We start from the raw sequence: 24,739 nt of genomic DNA on the forward strand, positions 1-24,739 counted from the left end.
TAGGAGAAGCTTTGGTCTCCAGCGACCATAACATGGTGTGGTTCTACCTGAAGAAAGGAATCACTAGGTCAAATACATCGACTAAGGTCCTAAACTTTAAAGGAGCTAACTTTCAGTGCATGGGAGACTATGTCTACAAAGAGCTGTAAAACCAAAGTGCGACGGACAGTGTGGAGGTACTATGGTCGGCTATGAAATCAACCCTGCAAGAAGCAACCAACAAATACATAAAGATTGTGAGCAAACAGTGCAGAAAAAAACAGACCACAGTGGTTCTCTGAGGAGATCTCAGAACTAGTAAAGCAAAAGAAAAAGCATTCGTAAAATACAAACAATCACAACGACCGGAAGCTAAAGAAAACTATCTGACGAAATCTGAAAATGTTAAAACGGCAGTCAGGGAGGCCAAACTCCGGATGGAAGAAAGTATAGCAAGACAGGTTAAAAAAGGGGATAAATCCTTTTTTAAGTACTTAAGTGACAGGAAAAAATACACCAGCGGTATTGTGCGCCTAAAGAAACCTGACGATAATTTCATAGACTCGGACGCAGACAAAGCAGAACTACTCAATAACTACTTCTGCTCGGTCTTCACTTGCGAAGCGCCAGAATCTGGACCTCAGCTACAGACAAAGGGGTGCTCGGAGGACCCATTCCAGGACCTTGAATTTACCGCGAGCAATGTCTACCATGAGCTATCAAAGCTAAAAGTAAACAAAGCTATGGGCCCGGATAGTCTATACCCCAGAGTACTTCGGGAATTGAGAGATGTCCTGGCAGAACCATTAGCTGAGCTTTTCAACCTTTCCCTACGCAAGGGAAAAGTCCCCTTGGACTGGAAAACTGCCAACGTTATTCCGCTCTAAAAAAGGGATGCAAGGCAGAGGCTGAAAATTACAGATCGGTGAGTCTCACATCAATAGTGCGTAAACTCATGGAAACATTGATAAAAAACAGATTGGATGCGATTCTGGATGACAAAAGATTAAGGGATCCATGCCAGCATGGCTTTACAAAGGGAAGGTCTTGTCAGTCCAATCTGATAAGCTTCTTTGACTGGGTAACAAAAAAACTGGATGGGGGAGAGTCCCTGGACATCGTGTATTTGGACTTCAGTAAGGCTTTCAGTAAGGCTTTTGATAGTGTCCCACACCGTAGATTATTGAACAAGATGAATGCAATAGGCCTAGGAGAAACACTGACTGCATGGGTGGAAGACTGGCTTAGCGGCAGACTTCAAAGGGTGATGGTAAACGGTATTCCCTCAAAAACATCAGAAGTGACTAGTGGAGTACCGCAGGGCTCAGTCTTGGGCCCGATACTATTTAATATCTTTGTAAGGGATCTGCCTCAGGGACTTCGTGGCAAAATTACATTATTTGCCGATGACGCTAAACTATGCAACATTGTGGGCAGCACAGCAAAACCAGACAGTGCAACTACATCTGACACTATGAAACAGGACCTGCTTTTACTGGAACAATGGTCCAGAACTTGGCAACTGAATTTTAATGCCAAAAAATGTAAGGTGATGCACCTTGGTAGCAGAAATCCATGCAGAACATACACCTTAAATGGTGAAAACTTAACAAGAACTGTAGCAGAACGGGACTTGGGAGTAATCATCCGGGAAGACATGAAAGCTGCCAATCAGGTGGAGAAAGCTTCAGCAAAGGCTAGACAAATGCTGGGTTGCATCAGAAGGAGCTTTATCAGCCGAAAGCCTGAAGTTATACTACCGTTATACAGATCCATGGTGAGACCTCACCTGGAGTACTGTGTTCAGTTTTGGAAGCCATATTATCTAAAGGACGTGAAGAGAATGGAGTCGATTCAGCGAATGGCCACTAGGATGGTCTCAGGACTTAAAAATCTCCCATATGAAGAACGTCTGAGCAGTCTGCACTTATATTCTCTCGAAGAGTGCAGAGAAAGAGGGGACATGATAGAAACATTCAAATACATCACGGGCCGCATTGAGGTGGAGGAAGAAACTTTTTTCTTACCAGTCCCACGGTGACAAGAGGACATCCGCTAAAGCTCAGAAGGGGAAGATTTCATGGGGACACCAGGAAATACTTCTTCACCGAAAGGGTAATTGATTGATGGAATGGTCTTCCAAGTCAGATAGTCGAGGCCAGCAACACGCTCGACTTCAAGGGATGATGGGACAGACAGGTGGGGTCACTCCAGAGGAATGCTTAATAGATGAGAGGGAGGGAGGGTTCTTGGGTGGGCAGACTTGTTGGGCCGTCGACCCTTTTCTGCCGTCATACTCTATGTTTCTAATTGACAGCACCGCACATGCGCGAGTGCCCCTCCGTTGACGTACCCAGCGTGATTCCCTAGTTTGTTTTTTTTCTGCTCAGCCGAAAAGTTATTTTTTCTAAACGTCTGAGCCATAGCTGTGCCCTTCTGCTTTCGCATGTATTTTTTTCTTTAAATTATGCCATTTTTTATTTTCTGCTTACTAATGTTTATATTTTAAAAAAAGGATCATTTAATTTTATTTTCTTTGTTGTTGCCTTCAGGCAATCACTTAAGCAAGGCCTGTTAACGGCTCAGCCATTTAATTTCGTTTCTATTCCTGTCCTTGTTTGGGCAAAGCCTGTTAAAAGGTACAGCCTTTGAATTTGGTTTAGCTAGGGCCGTGTTCCCCTCCTTATCCTGACCACTGATGGGCTTTAAGAAGTGTGGTAGTTGTCAGTGGGCAATTTCAATTACTGATCCACACAACTGGTACATACAGTGCTTCGATCCCCAGCACTGCATCAACACTTGTGCCTGTTGCTCAACATTTCAAAAACACACCATCAAGAGCCGGCTTCTGCAACAGCAGAAAGTGTTCAGTGTACACATAGAGGAGGATTTAGCATTGCTGATGACAACACCAAAGACATCAGCTTCCGTGTCTACAGTTGCTCCAAAGGCATCGACATGGAGAGCAATATAAGAACATAAGAATTGACGCTGCTGGGTCAGACCAGTGGTCCATCGTACCCAGCAGTCCGCTCACGCAGCGGCCCTCTGGTCAAAGACCAGCACCCTAACTGAGACTAGCCCTACCTGAGTACGTTCCAGTTCAGCAGAAACTTGTCTAACTTTGTCTTGAATCCCTTGAGGGTGTTTTCCCCTATGACAGACTCTGAAAGAGTGTTCCAATTTTCTACCACTCTCTGGGTGAAGAAGAACTTCCTTATTGTAACTCTCTCCTCAACGGTCTCCCCCAAAAAGAAATCAGACGCCTACAACTAATACAAAACACAGCAATAAAACTCATCTACAAAAAAGGCAAATTTGATCATGTCACTCCTCTTCTCAAAGAGGCTCATTGGCTCCCCGTTAACCACCGTATCACCTATAAAATCATTCTACTCACCTTCAAAATAAAACACTCTCACCAATCCTTATTTCTCGATAAACTTCTTATTCCCCAATGCTCCCCTCGTACTCTAAGGTCAACCGACCAAAAACTTCTCTTCATTCCCTCTATAAAAGACTTTTACTATACTCGGAAAACAAATTTCGCAGTAACTGCTCCAACATTGTGGAACTCTTTACCACAGCAACTCCGTGACGACCTTCATCTAGACAAATTTAAGATAAACCTAAAGACTTTTTTATTTTGTGACGCCTTTGGCTAAGTTTAGACTTACCTTAACTTTTTCATTTTTTTTTTTCTCTTTTCTTTCTACTTCTCTCTTTCTCATTCTACTCTCTATCTCTTTTTTTTTTCTATTTTTTTTTACTTCTCATTCTAATCTCAACCAACCGCTTTCATAAAGCGACCCATCCTATATGTTCTTTCCCCTTCCCCACTGTCTCCAGTTCTTCTTCAATATGTAACTTTTCCCTTCCCTTTACCCTCACTTTCAAGTTTGTCCAGTCTACGTTATTTATGTACACATATTTATTTTTAATACCTAATATTTTATCTTATTTTTATCTTGTTTTAGATATATTGTAAACCGTCCAGATATTTGTTTGATGGTCGGTATATTAAAAAACCAATAAACTTGAAACTTACGTTCATACGGAATTTATCCTCTTTCAATTTTAGAAAGTACCCTCTCGTTCTCCCTACCTTGGAGAGGGTGAACAACCTGTCCTTATCTAAGTCTATTCCCTTCAGTACCTTAAATGTTTTGATCATGTCCCCTCTCAATCTCCTCTGTTTGAGGGAGAAAAGGCCCAGTTTCTCTAATCTTTCACTGTAGGGCAACTCCTCCAGCCCCTTAACCATCTTAGTCGCTCTTCTCTGGACCCTTTCGAGTAGTACTGTGTTCTTCATGTACGGAAGCTCCAAGACTAACTCCAATGTCCGACGTGATCCTTTCTTTAGATAAACCAACTAAGGAGCTACCTTCAAAGTCAGGGGCACTGGTCACTCAGGTATCAAGCCAAATGCTGACCAAGTGTAAGCCCCTACGGCTCCTCTCTAAGACAAGAGGTATATCATCATCATCATCCTCTTCAGAGAGAGTTGTGACACATATGGTACCAGTTTCCAAGCCAAAGGTATAAGTGTCATCTTTCAAACAAAAACTCGATGCTCTAATCTGAGCTGAGTTTGGACACCAGTTTGGAATGACTTCTCCAGTATCAGTCCAACCTGAGCACCCAACAATGCGAGATGTGGGCACTATCATCCCCTCTCGACGCAGATCCCCATCAAGGTTTTCATCAAAGGAAAAATCAGCGAAGTATTCATCTAGACATACATCGACAGAGAGAAACATTGATCAAGAGAAAAAATGACATCGAGAGAGATGCATCGATCACCTTCGATAGACATGCATCGATCATCATCAAGACGGTCATCAAGATGTTAATTGAGAGAAAAGTATTGATCGGGGGAAGGTTCATTGAGGGAAAGGTATCATAGTAACATCTACACCCTCCCAGCCATTGAAGCCCTCCCCAGCCCATCCTCCCCCAAACAGCCATATACAGACACAGACCATACAAGTTTGCCCAGTACTGGCCTTAGTTCAATATTTACTATTATTTTCTGATTCTAGATCCTGTGTGTTCATCCCTCACTTCTTTGAATTCTGTCACCATTTTCCTCTCCACCACCTCTCTCGGGAGCGCATTCCAGGCATCCACCACCCTCTCTGTAAAGTAGAATTTCCTAACATTGCTCTTGAATCTACCACCCCTCAACCTCAAATTATGTCCTCTGGTTTTACCATTTTCCTTTCTCTGGAAAAGATTTTGTTCTACATTAATACCCTTCAAGTATTTGAACATCTGAATCATATCTCCCCTGTCCCTCCTTTCCTCTAGGGTGTACATATTGTGGCACCGCCGGTGCCGGCTTGTACGATGGCTCCGGTCAGCGCCCAGAATAGCCTGCGCTCCACGTGCTTCCAGAAGATGCTGGAAGTCCTGCTGGTTTCTTATTCAATAAAGAAGCACAAACTGGTCAGGAACAATAAAGTTCAAAATAAAATAAAGTCCCAATTTATTGAGTTCACTAACCCTGAACAGGGTTTAGTTCATTCTTTCCATGAACAAAAGCAAAACATGAAAGAATAACTGGGCTGCAAAAACAAACAACCTACACCTTCCTTACAGGTATAACAGGTGAGTAGTTCCTTAGTCTGTAATAGTCCAGCCTTAATAAATCTGCCTTTAGCAAGCTGGCAGGAATAAGGCAATAGCCCTTTCTTTGAAGAGAAAAAGAGCTGCATTCAGGCCTGGATTGAAGCAGGCCTGGCCCCAACCAACTTAGACGTAGTTGGTGGGGGAGGGGAGTAGCTGAATCCACTAATTCAAAATCTGTGTTTAAACAGCATGCCGCAAATGGCCCCACAATCCCTCCCAGGATCTTGTGTGGATTCTCCCCAAACTATCACCCCTATACAGAGTCCATATTACAGACTCACTCAACCTCAAAAGGTACACACAAAGAAAAACTTTCAAACAAAATAAACCTGGTTTTTGAGGCTTCCAGGTTTAGGCACCTCTGCAGCATGAGCCCAGCACTGCTCACCGGTTCCAAACAGGTGCATACAGTTTTCAAAATCCCAAAAGTCCACAAACTAAGCACAGCAAAAAGATAAAGGTATTGCACTTAGCTTTCATCCATTGCAGTTGCTTCTGAATCCATGGCAGTGTCCATAAATTCCATGGCCTCTGGGTTGGCTGGCTGGCTGGCTTCAGAGACAGGGGTAACATCTGCCATCTCCACATCCTGATTCTGAGAGGGTTCAGGAGCCCAGTCCCTTGAGCCTCCTTCCTGAGCTGCCCCAGGACAGACTGATTTGTTTCTCCTGAGCTGAGCCTCTAAAGCCCTAAGCTGGACACGGCCTAACCTACAGGGGGGAGGGACGATCTGTAGCTTCTGCTGGGCTTTCTGATTAGCCCTAATTGGGCTCAGCAGTTGTGCCTTGGCTGTGTTGTGAGCCTGCCTCCTAGGCTGTTCTTTTATCAAAGGCACCTCCTGCTGCACCGGGCTATTCCCACTCTCATCTTTCCCTCCCCAGTCCTCTTGTTGTAGGGCACCCTTGCCAATGACTGAGCTCTGGGAACTGTTTGTAGGAGGGCTGCTGTACTGGTCTGCTCTCCTAACAGTCAGGGGTTTTTGTCCCTTCTCTGGCACAAACCTCACTCTGGTGTCGGGTTTGTGACAATATTCAGGGCTTCCAGCCTCTCCTCATACATCTTCTGGCGCAAGCCTCCTATCATTTTCGTCGCCCTCCTCTTGACCGCTTCAAGTCTTCTTGCATCCTTCACCAGATACTGTCTCCAAAACTGAACACAATACTCCAAGTGGGGCCTCACCAACGTATCAATGGAAGGTCATGTTTCACGTTTTACATCGAGGTGTAGTCATTCACCACACGACTGCCATGCATCTATACATTCTCCTCATTACTATTCAACCAAACACCATTCTTCTTCTTCATATTGCTCCTCAAAATCTGGAAAGCATACAAAGAAAAGAAAACATGTATCTGACTCATCCCCTTCTTCAGATCATCATAAACAGAAGCATCCTTTGAGGTCACCTTCATTACATCAAGATTCTGACCTTCAGCTTCATACAGATATGGAAATATCTCATTCATCACCACTAATTTCAGGTTCACCTCATAAATCTTCATTCAGAGATCCTTCTCCTATTGAGAAACTATCTTTCACACGTTTCATCAAGCAATTGGGTCAAGAATTATCTGTTAAATTAGAAGCAGATATAAAGTATTCTCAAGAGTTCTTGGAGACTATGGATTATGACCAACCTCCTAAAGAATCATTAAAGCTACCTTTATATACAGTTTTAAAGGATACATTATATAAAAACTGGGAGTCACCTTTTTCAATTCCTGTAGCTCCACGGAAGTTAGATTCTATGTATAGAATAACTCCAATTCCAGGATTTGATAAATGTCAACTCTCTCATCAGTCCTTGACAGTGGAGTATACCCTTAAAAAGTATACGCCTTCAAAGGTATATGCGACAGTTCCACCAGGAAGAAACTTACATTTCCTTCCATTAGGGGTAAAAATAGAATTTTCAAGAGATTCAGCCACTCTTTCATTTTCAAATTAACTGAGCTCTAGAATGAGTTACCGCTTTCACTTAGAAATCTAGGCCCCTTCGTTTTATTTCAGAAAGCTCTAAAAACTTTCTTGTTTACTAAACACTTTGGAAATTAAGCCATTCTAGATTACATTCTTCTATATTTATGTACTATACTTACATTATTGTAAACCGAGTTGAGCACCTTTTGGTTGAAGACTTAGTCTATAAAATTAAGTTTTAGTTTAGTTTAAGAGAAGGGCGAACCATGGACAAGTTTGGTAAATACCTTTATCAAAATTTCATGTTATTGAATAATTATAGGTTTTATTTCACTTGCTATATGAAGCATTTACTAAAACAGTTGAAGTAGTTATCAATACTTGAAACACATATTCCATCAGGCCAAAGAAGTTTCAACGTATTTTCACTAATCTCTTCCAGTTATGTCAATATATGGTCCAATTAGCATATAAGAACATAAGAATTGCCGCTACTGGGTCAGACCAGTGGTCCATCGTGCCCAGCAGTCTGCTAACCTCCAGAGCCTCTGCTATGGCAATGGCAATGAGAAGATTAGCCTGGTTAAGAGTGTCAGATATGGATGCTAATTTACAAGATCATTTAGCAAACATACCATGTTTAGGAGATTAATTATTTGGTGAATCCATGAAATCAGCTACACGAAAACTTAGTGATCATGAAAAGTATTGGAATACTTTACAGAGGTGTAAATCCAAACCATCTTCCTCTCATTCTTATAAAATACCACCTCCTTTTCAGAGGACATTTCCTTCAAAACCCCCTGTCTCTGTGAAACAGCAACAAAGGAGGCCTAAGCAGCAACAACATTCACAAAAGCCTCAAACATCTGCACCATCAATGTTAACACAGTCTTTTTGACAACTTAATAGAGAGCATAGTCACAGTTTAAATTTCCCCATCTTCTCTTCTCCCCATAGGCGGTCATCTTCAATATTATTACCATCGTTGGGAATTGATCACTGCCAATCAATGGGTTTTACAAATCATTCGAGAAGGTTATTTCCTTCATTTCAAAACCATTCCTTCAGACCATCCTCCGAGGAAGGCCTCTCATCTTCAGGAAATCAAAGATCTGCTACTTCTCAATGCTATCGAAGAAGTTCCTTTAAATCAAAGGAACAAAGGGTATTACTCTCACTATTTTCTTATCCCGAAGAAGACAGGAGGTATTCGATCTATTTTGGATGTCAGAGGACTCAACAAATTTCTCATCAAGGAAAAATTTTGAATGCTGTCCCTAGCAACCTTATATCCTCTCTTAGATCACAACAATTGGCTAAGCTTTCTAGATCTAAAAGAAGCTTACACTCATATATCCATTCATCCCACATCAATAAATTATCTCAGATTTCAAATAAATCATCATCAAATAAATTATCAGTACAAGGTACTCCCTTTCAGTCTCGCATCATCTTCAAGGGTCTTTACCAAATGCCTCGTCGTTATAGCAGCAACCTTAAGGGCTCAAGGCCTTCAAGTTCCCTTACCTAGATGATTGGCTTATCAAGGAGCCGTCTCTACAAGCTGTCATATTAGCAACTCAACATACAATACTTTTTCTCCAAAGCATGGGTTTCAAAATAAACTTCTCAAAATCAAATCTACAACCATTGCAAATTCTCCAGTTTATAGGAGCTCGACTGGAAACGATACAAATGAGAGCTTTTCTTCCTCAGCAGCGTCAAGAGACTTTAAGGCAATTTTGTCATCAAACTTCTCAGTTATCAACTATATCAGCCAGAAACATGATAGTTCTTCTCTGTCACATGGCCTCTACACTCTTTGCAAGACTTCATCTATGCACCCCTCAATGGACTTTGGCTATGCAGTGGTCTCAAGCGTGCGATTCTTTTTCATACCACATTTCTATGACATCATCTCTAAAAAAAATTGCTTCAGTGGTGGATGAACTCTTCCAATCTTTCAAAAGGTTTGCTGTTTCACATTCCACCACATCGAAAAGTTCTCACAACAGATGCATCGACTTATGCTTTGGGAGCACATTTAGGAAGTCTCCACACCCAGGGTCGCTGGCCTCACTCAAAACGCAAATGTCAAATCAATTTTTGGAACTCAAAGCGATTTACAAAGCTCTTAAAGTTTTCCAGCATCTTCTATATGCTTAGGTCATCTTTGCTCGAACAGACAATCAGGTGGCAATGTATTATATAAACAAAGCAAGGAGGAACAGGCTCTTTTCTTTGTCAAGAAGCACAAAAAATATGGACTTGGGCTATTGCTTAAAAGGTTTTCTTGAGAGCGATTTACATTCAAGGGGAAAAAATTTTATGGCAGACAGACTCAGTTGAATGCTTCAACCTCATGAATGGACTCTAAACTCAAAAGCTCTTCGACTCATCTTCTCCAAATGGGGGATTCCGCAAATAGATTTATTTGTGTCTCCACTCAACCACAAACTACCCCGTTTTTGATCAAAACTCCATTCTCCTAATCGCGTAGAAACGGATGCCTTCCTATTAGACTGGACCCACAAATTTCTCTATGCGTTTCCACCCATTCCTCTCATTCTCGAGACACTTGTCAAACTCAGAAGAGAGTCAGCCACCATGATTCTAATTGCTCCTTGGTGGCAAAGACTACATTGGTTTCCTCCACTTCTCCGTTTGTCAACCAAGAATCCAATAACTTTTCCAATTTTTCCTTCTCTCTTTACTTGGAGACAAGGAACTCTTCTACATCCAAACCTTCGCTCCTTACACCTGACAGCTTGGTTTCTCTCAGTCTGAATTCACTGGATTTACCTATTTCACAACCTGTAAGAATTATTTTGGAAGCTTCAAGAAAACCATCCATGTTAGAGTGTTACATGCATAAGTGGGCAAGATTTTCTACTTGGTGTATTTGTAATAAACTTATTCCAATTTCATCTTCAATTTCTTCAATATTGGATTACCTCCTGCACTTATCTAATTCTGGTCTTAAAACCACATCTAATAGAGTCCACATAAGTGCAATAAATGTTTTTCATCAACCTGTGGATGGAAACCCTATATCTACTTATCCTTTAATTTCTAGATTTATTTAAAGGACTTCTTAATCTTAAACCACCTTTAAAACCACCTCCAGTGGTTTGGGATCTTAATATAGTTCTGGCAAAATTAATGAAACCACTTTTTAAACCGATGTCAACTGTTCATCTCAAATTTCTTATTTGGAAAGTAGTTTTTCTCATTTCTCTAACTTCTGCATGCAGGGTTAATGAATTACAAGCCTTGGTGGCTGATTCACCATTCACAGTTTTTCATCATGACAAGGTAGTACTTCGTACTCATCCAAAGTTCCTACTAAAGGTTGTTACTGAATGTCATCTCAATTAATCAGTAGTTCTCCCTGTATTTTTTTCCTAAACCTTATTCTCATGATGCAGAAAGGTCTCTTCATACCTTGGACTGTAAGCGAGCATTAGTTTACTATTTGGATGGAACAAAACCTCATAGAGTATCTTCTCAACCTTTTGTTGCCTATGATCCAAATAGATTGGGTCATCATGTTTCCAAAAGAACAATCTCCAATTGGGTAGCTGCTTTCATTTCATTTTGTTATGCTCAGGCTGGACTGCAATTGGGAAGTCGTATCACAGCTCATAAAGTTCGAGCTATGGCTACTTTTAATAGCTTTTTTGCGTTCAACTCCAATTGAAGAAATTTGTAGGGCTGCCACTTGGTCTTCAGTATATACTTTTACTTCTCATTATTGTTTGGAATCATATTCCAGACAAGATGGGCATTTCGGCCAAAAAGTATTACAAACTTTATTTTCTTAAAATATGCCAAGACTCCCTCGATCCCATTCAAGCTTGGAGGTTACCCATATGTGAGTATATCATGCCTGCTTGATCTGGGATAAAGCACAGTTACTTACCATAACAGGGACAGCAGGCAGATATTCTCACAACCCACCTCCCCTAGTTGGCTTCTTAGCTGGTATATTGAGCTGGGGAATTATATGGGCTAAGTCGACAGAGGGGCACTAGCACATGTGTGGGCAATCATTTGTGCATTTTCTAAAGTCTTTAGAAGTGTGGGTGCACTTTGGCAGTTATCCGTGCCAGGGCTCTGTGGAATGACATCACCCATATGTGAGAATATCTGCCTGCTATCCCTGGATAACACCTGTTACGGTAAATAACTGTGCTTTACTGTAACATAAATGCTATGAACTACAAGGTTCCTGGTGAGTCCTTGACAGAGAAAGCAAAACTGAACACAGCAATCACACAACTTAATCCTTAAGTTTCTACTATTTAAACTCAGTATAACTACATTATTTCTTTATTGAAGAAGAGAAAATAACTCTTGAAAGCTCATCAAATATACAATATATTGTTAGCCCAATAAAATGGTATCACCTACAACTTGATTGTTGACTTTTATTTGCCAAACAAAGAGAAAATCTGTCTAGGAGGAAAGGCCTGCAGGAAACACAGAGCAGAGTGATTTAAAATTGGGCAAAGCAAAGTCACAACCAAATTACTTTGAGAAGGCTTCTGCCAATCCAGCAGAAAACCTTAAAAAATGGTGTTCTGAAGCTAACAGTTTTGATTTTGCCATTGAGCTGCTTAAGACACAAATAACTGTTTCACAGTGGGAACAGAAATCTGATAATGTGTTAGATGCTGCTGACAGAGATGAGCCAGCTGAAATTGAATTCCATTAGGAAGTACTCAAGGAGATGGCAGAAAATAGTTTCCCTGGGGAATCGGGCAGTAGAATTTATGCATGACCCTGAATAGTGAGTTCCTGTGCTGTTGGGACTTCATTACAGAGTTTCATGAAAACCCATAACCCAAGTGCAAGAATTCTAGGAAAGGATTGATGATCTCTGGTTCTCATTTGAGCAGCCAGTCTATTCTTCATATAGTCAGAATACCAAGAGGTAACTTTAAAATAATCCTGGAACCTAGAAGTTAAAATAATTTTAAAAATATCCTGCTTTGTCACCTTCTGATTACCAATCCACCTCTCCTTGTTTCTCCTCGTCACTCTTTCAGCCCCATCCCTACCCCTACCTCCCCCCCTAGACCAGACATGTCAAACTCTGGCCCACGTGTAATAAAATTTGGTCCACCAGACAATTACAAATTTGCACTTAAGCTGGCTTGTCAGCAGATATTTTTTTTATCCAATCAACATTAGCTGTAGGTTCACGAGGCTTCCTGGTCTCACATTAAAGCAGTCTGCAGAGGATCGCTGGTTAGCTGTAGCGATTCTAGCAAGCTGCCCTAGTCTCAGCAGCATATTTCCTCTGCTGTGGTCCCATTTGTCAGAGGAGGGGCGGGACCGCGGTAGAGGGAACGTACTGCGGAGGCCAAAGGCAGCCTACTAGGTTCACTACAGCTGACCGGCAATCCTCTGTAGGCTGCTTTAATATGAGACTGGGAAGCGGGGATGGAGGGAGGGAAGGAACAGAGGGCCAAATCTTGGGCCAAAAGGAAAGATGCCAGACCTCCAGGGAAGGGAAGGGAAACAGAAGAAAAGGGAAGAAAAAAGGAGATCCTAGCAAGCGAGTTATCAGAAGACAACCAGAGCCTGGGACCACAACATGATTTGAATAATGACCAGACAACAAAAGGTATAAAAAATAATTGTATTTTCTGTTTTGTTATTACAATATGTCAGTTTTGAAATGTGTATCCTGCAAGAGCTGGTGTCAGACAGCAGGCATGAACTAGGATCTAGAAGAGAGAGGGAAAGTTTTTTTTATTTATTTTGTTTACATTTCAGAGCCGGCATGGGGTTGGAGAGGTTGTAATCCTATACTTCTACTAAGACTAAGAGGTCCTTTTATTAAGGTGCACATTTAGCGCGCACTAAATCGGTTAGCGTACCTTAATAAAAGGACCCCTAAGTATCTTAATAAAAAATTTGGCCCGCGACTTAGATTTTAAATTTCGGCTCCTTATGTGATTGAGTTTGACACCCCTGCTCTAGACTGTCATTGAAATGATTTTCATGTCTCACTATATATATTTTGCTGACCACTGCCAACATTACACCAAGAAATTCAATGCCAGGCCATATGCAGGCCCTAACATTGGATTTCTGTGATTAGGGAGCTGATTATAAATAAATAAATAAGTGGGATATTCATCACTTAACCGACTATAAACTGCATAAAAATAGGACTGTGCTTTATGCAGTCCTATTTTTGCAGTTATTGTAACCAGTTAAGTGCTAAATATCATCACTTAACCAGCTGAGTGCCTTCGCCCTAGAACACCTCCAAAATAGCTGGTTTTGGCTTAAGTGCTTACCAAGCATTTTCAGTAGCACTCTTGGCGCCTCTTCTGGTCCTTTAAATCATTTGAATATTGGGCCCTTTGATTTTGTCAAATTTTACTCATAACTGACCTGAAGAAAGTTTGTCAAAAAATGATTTTTAGTCCAGTAATAAAGGAATCACTTTATTTTCCTTTTTCTGTTATGTTTTATTTCTATGTATTACCTTTAAACTGAACACAGCAACCACACAACTTAATCCTTAAGTTTCTACTATTTAAACTCAGTGTAACTGCATTATTTCTTCACTGAAGAAGAGAAAATAATTCTTGAAAGCTCATCAAATATACAGTATATTATTAGTCCAATAAAACAGTATCGCCTACAACTTGATTGTTGACTCTTATTTGCCAAAGGACCAAAAAAAAGGCAAGAGAGATGTCCTTCCAAACAATATTTATTCTTTAAAATACATTCTTACTTTGGATCCAGTCCCAACATGGATCCAGTTTTTGGCATAAAAATATGCCTTCTTCAGGGGACACTTAGGGCTCCTTATACGAAGGCGCCTTAACACGCGGAATAGCGCGCGCTAGCTGCTACTGCCTCCTTTTGAGCAGGTGGTAGATTTTCGGCTAGCGCGCACTAATCCGGTGCATGCGCTAAAACACTTAGTGCACCTTCGTAAAAGGAGCCTTTAATGCTGCAGCACATATGGCGCAAAATTATGATATCAGTGAGTTAAGCAGAAGCGATTAAAACAATGCTGGTCATCAATGAGGATTTTGAAAAAAATCCTTGTTGGTAACCAGCACTGTTTTTATCGCTTGTGCTTAACTCACTGATACCATAATTTTGAGCCATATGTGCTGCAGCATTAAGTGTACCCTGAAGAAGGCATATTTGTATGCCGAAACCTGGATCCATGTTGGGACTACATGTATTTTAAAGAATAAATACTGTTTGGAAGAACATCTCTCCTGTCTTTTCTTTTTTGGTCCTTGACTCTTATTTGCCACATATCCAAGTTTTACTCTAAAATGTGTACAATAAATAGCAAAACAAAGTTTAATGTAGCTGCCAAAATATTGCTATAATTGAGGGTGTCTGCTGTAAAAAGTAAATCATAAGTCTGACTAAAATATTTCTTATTTACAGGATACCAAACAATGGCAATTATAGGCCAAACTGAATGAAAAAGAAGAAAAGGCGATGATGGATTATATATATTCTTTTTACATTTAGAATGGGGTCAGTCTAAAAATGTGACTAAAATTGACCTTTTAAAGCACAAGATAATTTATACAAGAGAACCACAGAGGTTTGAATAATTCATGTATGCTTAGTGCTCAATTACAGTAAATTAATTTGTTAGCTAATCACGTTTCCCAAGGTAATGAAACATAGTTACCACTATATATACTGTCAACAGTTGGGGCTAGCTGACATTTTGATGAATTTTTTGTTCTCCCATTTTGGTGGATATCCAAATTTAATTCAGTAGAAAACCATCATCATTTGTTGGATATTACTTATAAACAAGAGCTAATTTTTGGATCATCATTATTCAAACATGCAGAGCTTCTAAGTATTTTTTTTTTTTTTGGGGGGGGGGTTGAGATGTTTTGGACAGTGATCCAAAGTAAGAATTGAGCAGCTTGCCTTGATAATGTCTGATCACAATTCAATAAAAGCATGATTGACAAAACATGTGATTGTAACTCAATGTTTTTGAATCATGATACCTGCAATTCAGAAATCATCTCATCTCTAGTGATTTTATCTTGTAGGTAAGAGAGAAATAAAACACAGTTATGTTCTAATTAAAAAGATGCCAATGTTGTTCAATGTGAATCATATCAACTGAATGAATGTGGGGCATACAAGCTCATTCACACAGAGAATTCATTTTCAAAGTTGCATAGACATATTAGTAATAGAAGGAAATTGCTCATCTAAATTAATATGCCTTTTACAGAAGGGCAAACAATTTCAGACTCACCATGCTGTTATTTAATTATGCTACACTGTTGCATATAAAACTTCATTATTTGTTTTCCCTAATTGTACAATGTGACCTAACTAATGATGTGCTACCAATTTATTATCAAGTGAATCTTGCTAGCTCTTCTCCATTTGATGAGACTATTTCATAAAATAATTCAATAAGGTACTAGGAGGAGCATCTTCCAGTACATCCCTGGATCTAGCACTCTGGTTATTGTACCTTACATTAACACAGCTGAAAAAGGATGTAAGATGTAAAACAAATCTGTTATAAAGATTTGTAATAGATTGATGTAGAGAAAATAATGCTTATGCATTTTATATTTTGGATTCATTTTAAAATGAACAATATACATGTAATAATTGAATATTGTGCACATTTTTTTTCTTTATACAAATACTAAAATACTGTTTAAAAATTATCTTTTTAGTAGTTTGTCATTCTAATTACTTATTTTTTATGTCTGCACCTATATAATAGTAAAACATTAAAATATATTGAAAGCTATATACATTTTCTCTTGCTTTTTAGTGGATGTACTTTTCTTTTTGAAGTAGAGGTATTTTAATGTTCTGCAGTTCATCTTACAGCCAGACGATGTCTTTCTTGTACTATGGGTCACATACACTAGCAATTCAAAACATTAGTTGTACATGACATTTCTGTTCTTATTGTGAAATATTTGAAACAAAATCTTTCTTTGTGCATTTAAAACTGCTTGATACCAGGTGAAAGACTGAAATAATTGTTAAGTGCAAGACTATAGTGAGGGTATTTTTTCTTTAATATAAGATGTGCTATTCTGGGTCATAATATAGTTCCATCAAGCCCAGCATCTTGCCTCTGACAATAGCCAAACTAAGTAACAAGTACCCAGCAGGATCACAAGGAGTAGATCCATTTTTCATTGCTCACATCTAGAGATAAGCAGTGGTTTTCCCAAGCCTACATGGTTAATAATGGTTCATGTACTTGTCCTCCAAGAATTTCTCCAGCTATGCTAAATCCAGCTATGTTAATTGCCTTGACCACATGTTTGAGCAATAAATTCCACAGCTTAATTATACATTGAAAGAAAAATACTTTCTCCAAAATTTTGGTTAAAATAGCTGTGTTAGTATTGCTTTTGAAAGCAATTCAAAAAATATAGAAACAGAAAAAAATAAAGGCAGAAAAAGCATATGGCCCATTCATGCCATCTGCTATCCCTTCCTTTTCTTTAGAGCAGGGGTGTCCAATGTCGGTCCTCGAGGGCTGCAATCCAGTCTGGTTTTCAGGATTTCCCCAATGAATATGCATTGAAAGCAGTGCATGCACATAGATCTCATGCATATTCATTGGGAAATCCTGAAAACCCGACTGGATTGCGGCCCTCGAGGACCGACATTGGACACCCCTGCTTTAGAGATCCTCTGCTTGTCTCAACCTTTCCTAATTCAGATACAGTCTTTGTCTCCACTAGAGTTGTGCATGGGGATGGGGACAACAGGAAACCCATAGTAATCCATGGTGTTGGTAACAAAACAATCTACCTTAGGGGTTAGTACCTAAGAAAAAGATCTAGGTGTCATCATAGACAATACACTGAAACCTTCTTCCCAATGTGCAGTGGGGGCCAAAATAAACAGAATGCTAGGAATTATTAGAAAAGGGATGGTAAATAAGATCAAGAATATTATAATACCTCTGTATCACTCCATGGTGCGATCTCACCTTGAATACTGTGTTCAGTTCTGGTCGCTGTATCTCAAAAAAGATATAGCAGAATTAGAAATGGTTCAAAGTAGAGCAGGGGAGTCAAAGTCCCTCCTTGAGGGCCGCAATCCAGTCGGGTTTTCAGGATTTCCCCAATGAATATGTATGAGATCTATTAGCATACAATGAAAGCAGTGCATGCAAATAGATCTCATGTATATTCATTGGGGAAATCCTTAAAACTTGACTGGATTGCGGCCCTCAAGGAGGGACTTTGACACCCCTGAAGTAGAGAGACCAGAATGATAAAGGGGATGGAACTCCTGTCAAATGAGGAAATGTTAAAGTGGCTAAAGCTCTTCCTTCAGCTTGGAGAAGAGACAGCTCAGGGGTGATATGATAGAGGTCTATAAAATACTGAGTGGAGAGGAAAGGGTAGATTTGAATCTCTTGTTCACTCTTTCCAAAAATAATAAGACTAGGGGGCAGGCAATGAAGCTACTAAGTAGTAGATTTAAAACAAACTGGAGAAAACATTTTTTCACACAACATGCAATTAAACTCTAGAATTCGTTGCCAGAGAATGTGGTAAAATCAGTTAGCTTAGCGGGGTTTTAAAAAGACTTGGATAATTTCCTAAAAGAGAAGTCCAGAGGCCATTTTTGAGAAGGAAGAAGGTGTTGATGCCCCTGTACAGATCATTGGTGAGGCCCCACTTGGAGTACTGTGTTCAGTTTTGGAGACCGTATCTAGCGAAGGACATAAGACTTGAAGCGGTCCAGAGGAGGGCAATGAAAATGATAGATTTGTGCCAGAAGATGTATGAGGAGAGACTGGAAGCCCTGAATATGTATACCCTAGAGCAGGGGTAGATCATTCCAATCCTCGAGAGCCGGAGCCAGGTCAGGTTTTCAGGATAGATTTGCATCTCAAGGAGGCAGTACGTGCAAATCCATCTCATACATATTCATTGTGGATATCCTGAAAACCTGACCTGGCTCCATCTCTCGAGGACTGGAATTGCTTACCCCTGCCCTAGAGGAAAGGAGGGACAGGGGAGATATGATTCAGATGTGCAAATACTTAAAAGGTATTAACGTAGAACAAAATCTTTTCCAGAGAAAGGAAAATGGTAAAACCAGAGGACATAATTTGAGGTTGAGGAGTGGTAGATTCAAGATCAATATAAGGAAATTCTACTTTACGGAGAGGGTGGTGGATGCCTGGAATGCACTCCCAAGAGAGGTGGTGGAGAGGAAAACAGTGACGGAGTTCAAAGAAGCATGGGATGAACACAGAGGATCTAGAATCAGAAAATAATAATAAATATTGAAGAACTAAGGCCAGTACTGGGCAGACTGGCACTGTATGTATCTGTATATGGCCTTTTGGTTGAGGATGGGCTGTGAAGGGCTTTAATGGCTGGGAGGGTGTAGATGAGCTGGAGTGAGCTTTGACGGAGACTTCAGCAGTTGGAACCCAAGCACAGTACTGGGTAGAGCTTTGGATTCTTGCCCAGAAATAGCTAAGTAGAAAAAAAAAAGTAAAATTGAATCAGGTTGCGCAGATTGGATGGACCATTCGGGTCTTTATCTGCCGTCATCTACTATGTTATATGGCTTGGGGAAATCCACTGCTTATTCCTAGGATAAGCAGCATAAAATCTGCTAAAATAAAATAAAACTACTTGGCGTCATCTTTGATAGAGAGCTTACTTTCCATGACCACATAAGTTCAGTCGTAAAAATTTGCTTCTTTAAACTTTGCATTATTCGATCTCTTAGTTCTATCTTGGATACCGACTCAATCAATATTCTGATTCATTCCCTAGTTATTTCCCATTTAGACTATTGTAATTCTCTTCTCAACGGACTACCCCAAAAAGAACTACGACGATTACAATTAATACAAAACACAGCAATAAAACTTATCTACAAAAAAGTTAAATTCGAGCATGTCACTCCTCTTCTTAAAGAGGCTCATTGGCTCCCTATCACCCACCGCATCATCTACAAAATTATCCTACTCTCCTTTAAAATCAAACTCTCTCACCAACCTTCATTTCTCGATAAACTCCTAATACCACAATGTTCCCCTCGCACTTTAAGATCAACGGACCAAAAACTTCTTTTTATTCCATCCTTAAAAGAATTCTATTATACCCGGAAAACCAACTTTGCAGTAACTGTACCCACACTATGGAACTCTCTACCACAATATCTTCGCGACGAACAACATCTAGTCAAATTCAAGACTAGCCTTAAGACTTTCTTATTGCAGGACGCTTTCGATTGTACTTAGATCCTAATATTCCTTCCTTTTTTTTTTTTTTTTTTTTTCTCTTCTCGAGCAAGTATCTGCTTCAACAATGCGCCCCTACCCTTCTCGTTCTATCCCTACCCCACTTTCTCCTTTCATCTAAATTATGTAACTTTTCCCCTTCCTTCCCTTTCTGCCCTCACCTTCTAGTTTGTCTAGTCTTTGTCATTTATGTTCACTTCATACATTTTTACGCACCTACTACTATTTCTTATATTTTTTTTTTCTTAACAAATTTTAATCTGCCTCTTTAAAATTTTATTGTTAACCGGCCAGACATTTGTTTGATGGTCGGGATATTAAAAACTAATAAACTTGGAAACTTTTACTACTTGGGATCTACCTAGGTACTTGGGACCTGGGTTGGCCACTGTTGGAAACATGATACTGGGCTTGATGGACCTTTGGTCTGTCCAGGTATGGCAGTTCTTATATTAATTTTCCTTCCCTCCCTTCCCCCAGTAGTCTAGCATTTCTCTTTCTCCTCACAAAGTAGTCATTTCCTCTCTCCCCCACTTATTCATCATTTTCCCTTCCCTATCCCTATCCTAATGATCCAGCTTTACTCCTTTCCTCTGCCTCCCTTGTCTAGCATTTTTCCTTCACCAATGGTCCAGCATTTCTCCTTCTCTCCCCACCCCCTCCAGTGGTCAAGTACTTCTCTTTCTTCTCCTCCCAATGGTCCAATATTTCTCCTTCCCCTTCTATGGTGTAGCTCATTTCTCCTGCCCCCTCTCATGCTCTAGCATTTCTCCTCCCTCCTTCTTTCTCTCTCCCCCTCTGTAGTCCAGCTTTTCTCCACTCCTCCCATGGACTAGCATTTCTCCTTTCCCTCTACCTCCCAATGGATTAGCATTTCTCCTTTCCCCCTCCCTCCCTGTGGACCAGCATTTCTCCTAAGCCCCCTCCAATGGACTAGTTTTTCTCCTACTTCCCCCTCTCCATAGACTAGCATTTTTCTGTCTTCCCTTCCTCTCCCCTTAATGGAGCAGCATTTTTCCATCTCACCCCCCCCCCCCCATGGACCAGCATGTCTCCTTCTCCCTAACCCAATCTATCATCTTCCCTTGCCTTTAACTCTCCCATGTGTACCTTTTTAAAAGTTTTTTTTTGCTGCTGGATTGTGCCCACCACAGAATCTTCTCTAATGCTTCCTGCTTCTGCAGTAACAGGATGGTGCATCAGAGAGAAGGCTCTGAGGTTGATGAGAACAGCATATCCAGTTTGTCCTGCATACTGGAGCCCTTAGTAAAAGTTATGCATGACCAAGCTCAAAAAATAGAATGCAGTATCTGAGAGGCAAAATAAGAATAATGGACATGGAAATCTGTCCATAGGTTATCATGATGTGTCTTCTAACAGATGATGTTGCTCTCTATTACTATTTTAATTACTTATTATTTCATGCCTATTTTAGGTGAATTTAAATATTATGTAAACTGAAGGTTGTTGCCCTAGGGCAGTATATCAAATTTTAATAAACTTGAAACTCTGGGCATAATTTGCCCTAATAATCAACTTATGGGGATATCTCCTACCGGAAAAATACTGGATCAAATCATGAACTTATGAATCTGTAGAACAAATGTTTCTTAGTCTCAAGAACTAGCCAATTGGTAATGATGCTTCAATGACTGAGGATGATAGCTGTCATTTCCGCAATGATATTCCACATGCACTGCAGCACTGTTCTCGGAAGATAACGTTGGACTTGAGATCCCATCACAGTCTAAGCCCTTTCAAGTACTATTTGGAGACAAGCTCTCAGCCATCCAGAAAGCATATTTGGAATAACTGGTGGATATCTTTTCCAGTATCCCAGGCCAGACACATCTCCATGTACAGGTTTTGCTTAACATAGGGGGTAGGAAGGACATCCTATAGATGAACTTAGATGCAAAATGAATAAAATACTAGATTGTTGGTTCAGCATTGCCTTGATAATGAGTGTGACTGTTGGGCAGACTGAATGGACCACACAGGTCTGTATTTGCCAACATTTACTATGTTACTATGCTTATTAAAATCTTTATCCCAGGACAAGCAAGTAGCACATTCTCACGTATGGGTGACGTCACCGATGGAGCCCCGGTATGGACCACTTCAAAAGTGCATCGCCACTTTAAGTGTTTAGAAAGTTCACGATAGCCTGCACCGCACATGCACGAGTGCCTTCCTGCCCAATGTAGGTGTGCGATCCCTTCAGTTTCTTAGTTTCTGCGGAGCTAAGAAGTTGCGTTTCAACGGCCATTGAAAATTTTTTCTATTTTGCTGCCTTCCCGCTCTCATGGTTTCTCACTTTTCAGTCACTTTATTTGTTTTTTCTTTAAAAAAAGAAACAAATTTTGTTTTTTCTCTCTCGCAGGTTCGGCCTGGTAGGGCCTGTTGTACCACCTTGGCCTCTGATTTTGATCTTGCCAAGGCAATCATCCAGTTGATGTCATGCCCGCAGACGGGATTTAAATAGTGCGGTCGCTGTGCTTGGCCCATATTCGTAACTGATCCACATCGCTGGTGTCTCCAGTGTTTGGTACCAGAGCACCGTCTGGAAACTTGTACCTAGTGTTCTTCTCTTCAGAAGAGGGCATTGAAAAATTGCCTTCTGCAACAGAAACTTCTCTTCGGTGCCACTATGGAGGGGAAGCCGACATCACTACCGACTTTGACGGTGCCGACCAAGACGACACAGCACACTTCAACACCAATAAAAACATCTCTGGTGTTACAAACTTCTATAAGCCGGCTAAGAAGTTTTTTCCTACCATTTCTGGGACTCAGGTCAAGAAGGCATTGAGCCAAGTCATGCCAACCTTAAAAAAGTCTCGTAAGCGCCCAGTCCTGATCTCGGTGAGTGCCTCCTCATCGCCGGACCAGAGTGGAGCACAATTTGCTAAGGGAGGAATTGGGTGAGCATTTTCAAATGCTAGTACCAACCCAACTCTTGGCCATGTCGACACCACCTGTCTAAGCGGCACCGGCTCTCCGGGTAATGGTTCAGTCTGAGCAAATAGTGACACTGCACCTCAACTTGATGCTCCACCGGTGCGGAGACCATCGACACAGGTGGTCCACGGCACCAGTCATCTTCCACACAGACATCTAGAGAGGTGACTCCATTGTAGTCCTGGAAGGCTTCTTGTAAGATGAAACATGTTGAACCTTCAACACCGAGTCTTCGACACCGACCTCATTCCATTGAGGACTCAGACTTATTTGGAGACTTGGATCAGGAACCACTCATGTCTGATGATGAGAATTCAGCCAGTTCAGATTCACCTCAGCGTCCTCAGCCAGCAGTTTCTTCTGAAAGATCATCTTTTTCCAGATTTCTTAGGAAGATGTCTGAAGATCTTTCCATTCCACTGGAGGTGGACTCCGTATAGCAAACAATTCTTGGAGGCATTGGACTATGATCAGCCACCAAAAGAGCTGCTGAAGCTCCCTCTACATGACATTTTGTGTGAGACTTTTTATAAAAATCTGGAGCCTCTACTTTCCATTCCTGTGGCTCCTAGAAAGCTTGACTCATTATACAGAGTGGTTCCTGTCTCTGGGTTTGATAAATCTCAGCTTCTTCATGAGTCTCTGGGTTTGATAAATCTCAGCTTCTTCATGAATCGACCTTGAAGAAGTCTGCAGGGGCTAGGGTTTACGCTTCTCTACCACCAAGCAGAGAAGGTAAAACAATGGACAAATTTGGTAAATGCCTTTACCAAAATGCTATGTTGGCGAACCAAGTTGGAAACTATAACTTCTATTTTTCATTCTACCTGAAACATTTGGTTAAGCAGTTTTCATCTTTTCAAAAATATATTCCCTCACGAAAAACTCCACCAAAATCGTATTGCTTCAGTTTTACAATGAGGAATTATATGGTTCGTTCCACCTTTGACACGTTCGAGCTTACCTCATGAGCGGCAGCCATGTCGGTGGCTTTGAGACCCCTTGCCTGGCTCCGTATCTCTAAACTTGATGTAAATCACCAAGATCATTTGGCTTAATGCTCCGTGTCTAGGGGATGAACTTTTTGGACCATCCATGGATACTGCTACCCAAAAATTGTCCGCCCTTGAGACCAGGTGGTTCACTTTGGTCAAGCCTAAGAAAAAGCCTCCACCTCCTCATGCTTTCAGGCCTACTTCATCTTATCAATGCATATTTTCTGCTAAGCCTGCTACTCCTGCTCCCTCTCAGCCTAGGAAGCAAAAGCAGCAACCATGTCAACAACCTAAACAGGCTGCTCAACAAAAATCTGTACAGCCTTTTTGACGTGTCTCTCCAGGGCATAGCCACAGTTCCCATTTTCCACCCATTGCCTCAGCCAATCAGAGGACGGCTTCAACATTACATCACTCGTTGGGAGCTCATCACTACAGATCTCTGGGTGTTGACCATCATTCATCAGGGTTACATTCTCTATTTTCACACCCTGCCTCGGGATCATCCTCCAAGAGAATCTGTTTTGGACCCTGTGCAGTTCTTTCTCCTACAGGAGGTTCAATCTCTTCTTCTTCTGAATGCCATCGAGGCAGTTCCTCTCCCTCAGCAGGGCCAGGGATTCTACTCCCATTACTCAATCCCCAAGAAGACGGGAGGACTGCGACCCATTCTGGATCTCAGAGATCTCAACAAATTTCTAGTCAAGGATAAATTCCAGATGCTCTCTCTAGCCCTTCTGGATCCCCTTCTGGATCAGAATGACTGGCTTTGCTCTCTGGACCTCAAGGAAGCCTATACTAGTGCTGCCCGATTCAGGAAAAAAAAAATTTTGATTCGATTCGATTCAGCCTACTGAATTGGTTTTTCGATTCGATTCAATTTTCCTGCCCAATTGGGTGTTTTTTTCAAACATCCTGGTGGGTTTATTTTATAGCCTCTTCACCCCTTTTATAGCCTCTTCACTCC

General features: G+C 40.8%; 1 protein-coding gene across 3 annotated transcripts in view; it reads left to right on the forward strand.

Annotated features, from left to right (window-relative positions):
• The window catches only part of LRRC9 (leucine rich repeat containing 9), a 584,298-nt gene extending 567,971 nt beyond the window's left edge, over positions 1-16,327 (forward strand). For all 3 annotated transcript variants that reach the window (XM_033952892.1, XM_033952893.1, XM_033952894.1), the window contains one exon: positions 14,971-16,327. Coding sequence is in view for 1 of the 3 variants with exons in the window: in XM_033952893.1 (XP_033808784.1) it covers positions 14,971-15,004 (34 nt within the window). In the remaining 2 variants the exon portion in view is untranslated. The remainder of the gene's footprint in view (positions 1-14,970) is intronic.
• The last annotated feature ends 8,412 nt before the right edge of the window (positions 16,328-24,739 follow it).

This window comes from Geotrypetes seraphini, chromosome 7, assembly GCF_902459505.1.
Source record: "Geotrypetes seraphini chromosome 7, aGeoSer1.1, whole genome shotgun sequence".
NCBI classification, from domain to species: domain Eukaryota; kingdom Metazoa; phylum Chordata; class Amphibia; order Gymnophiona; family Dermophiidae; genus Geotrypetes; species Geotrypetes seraphini.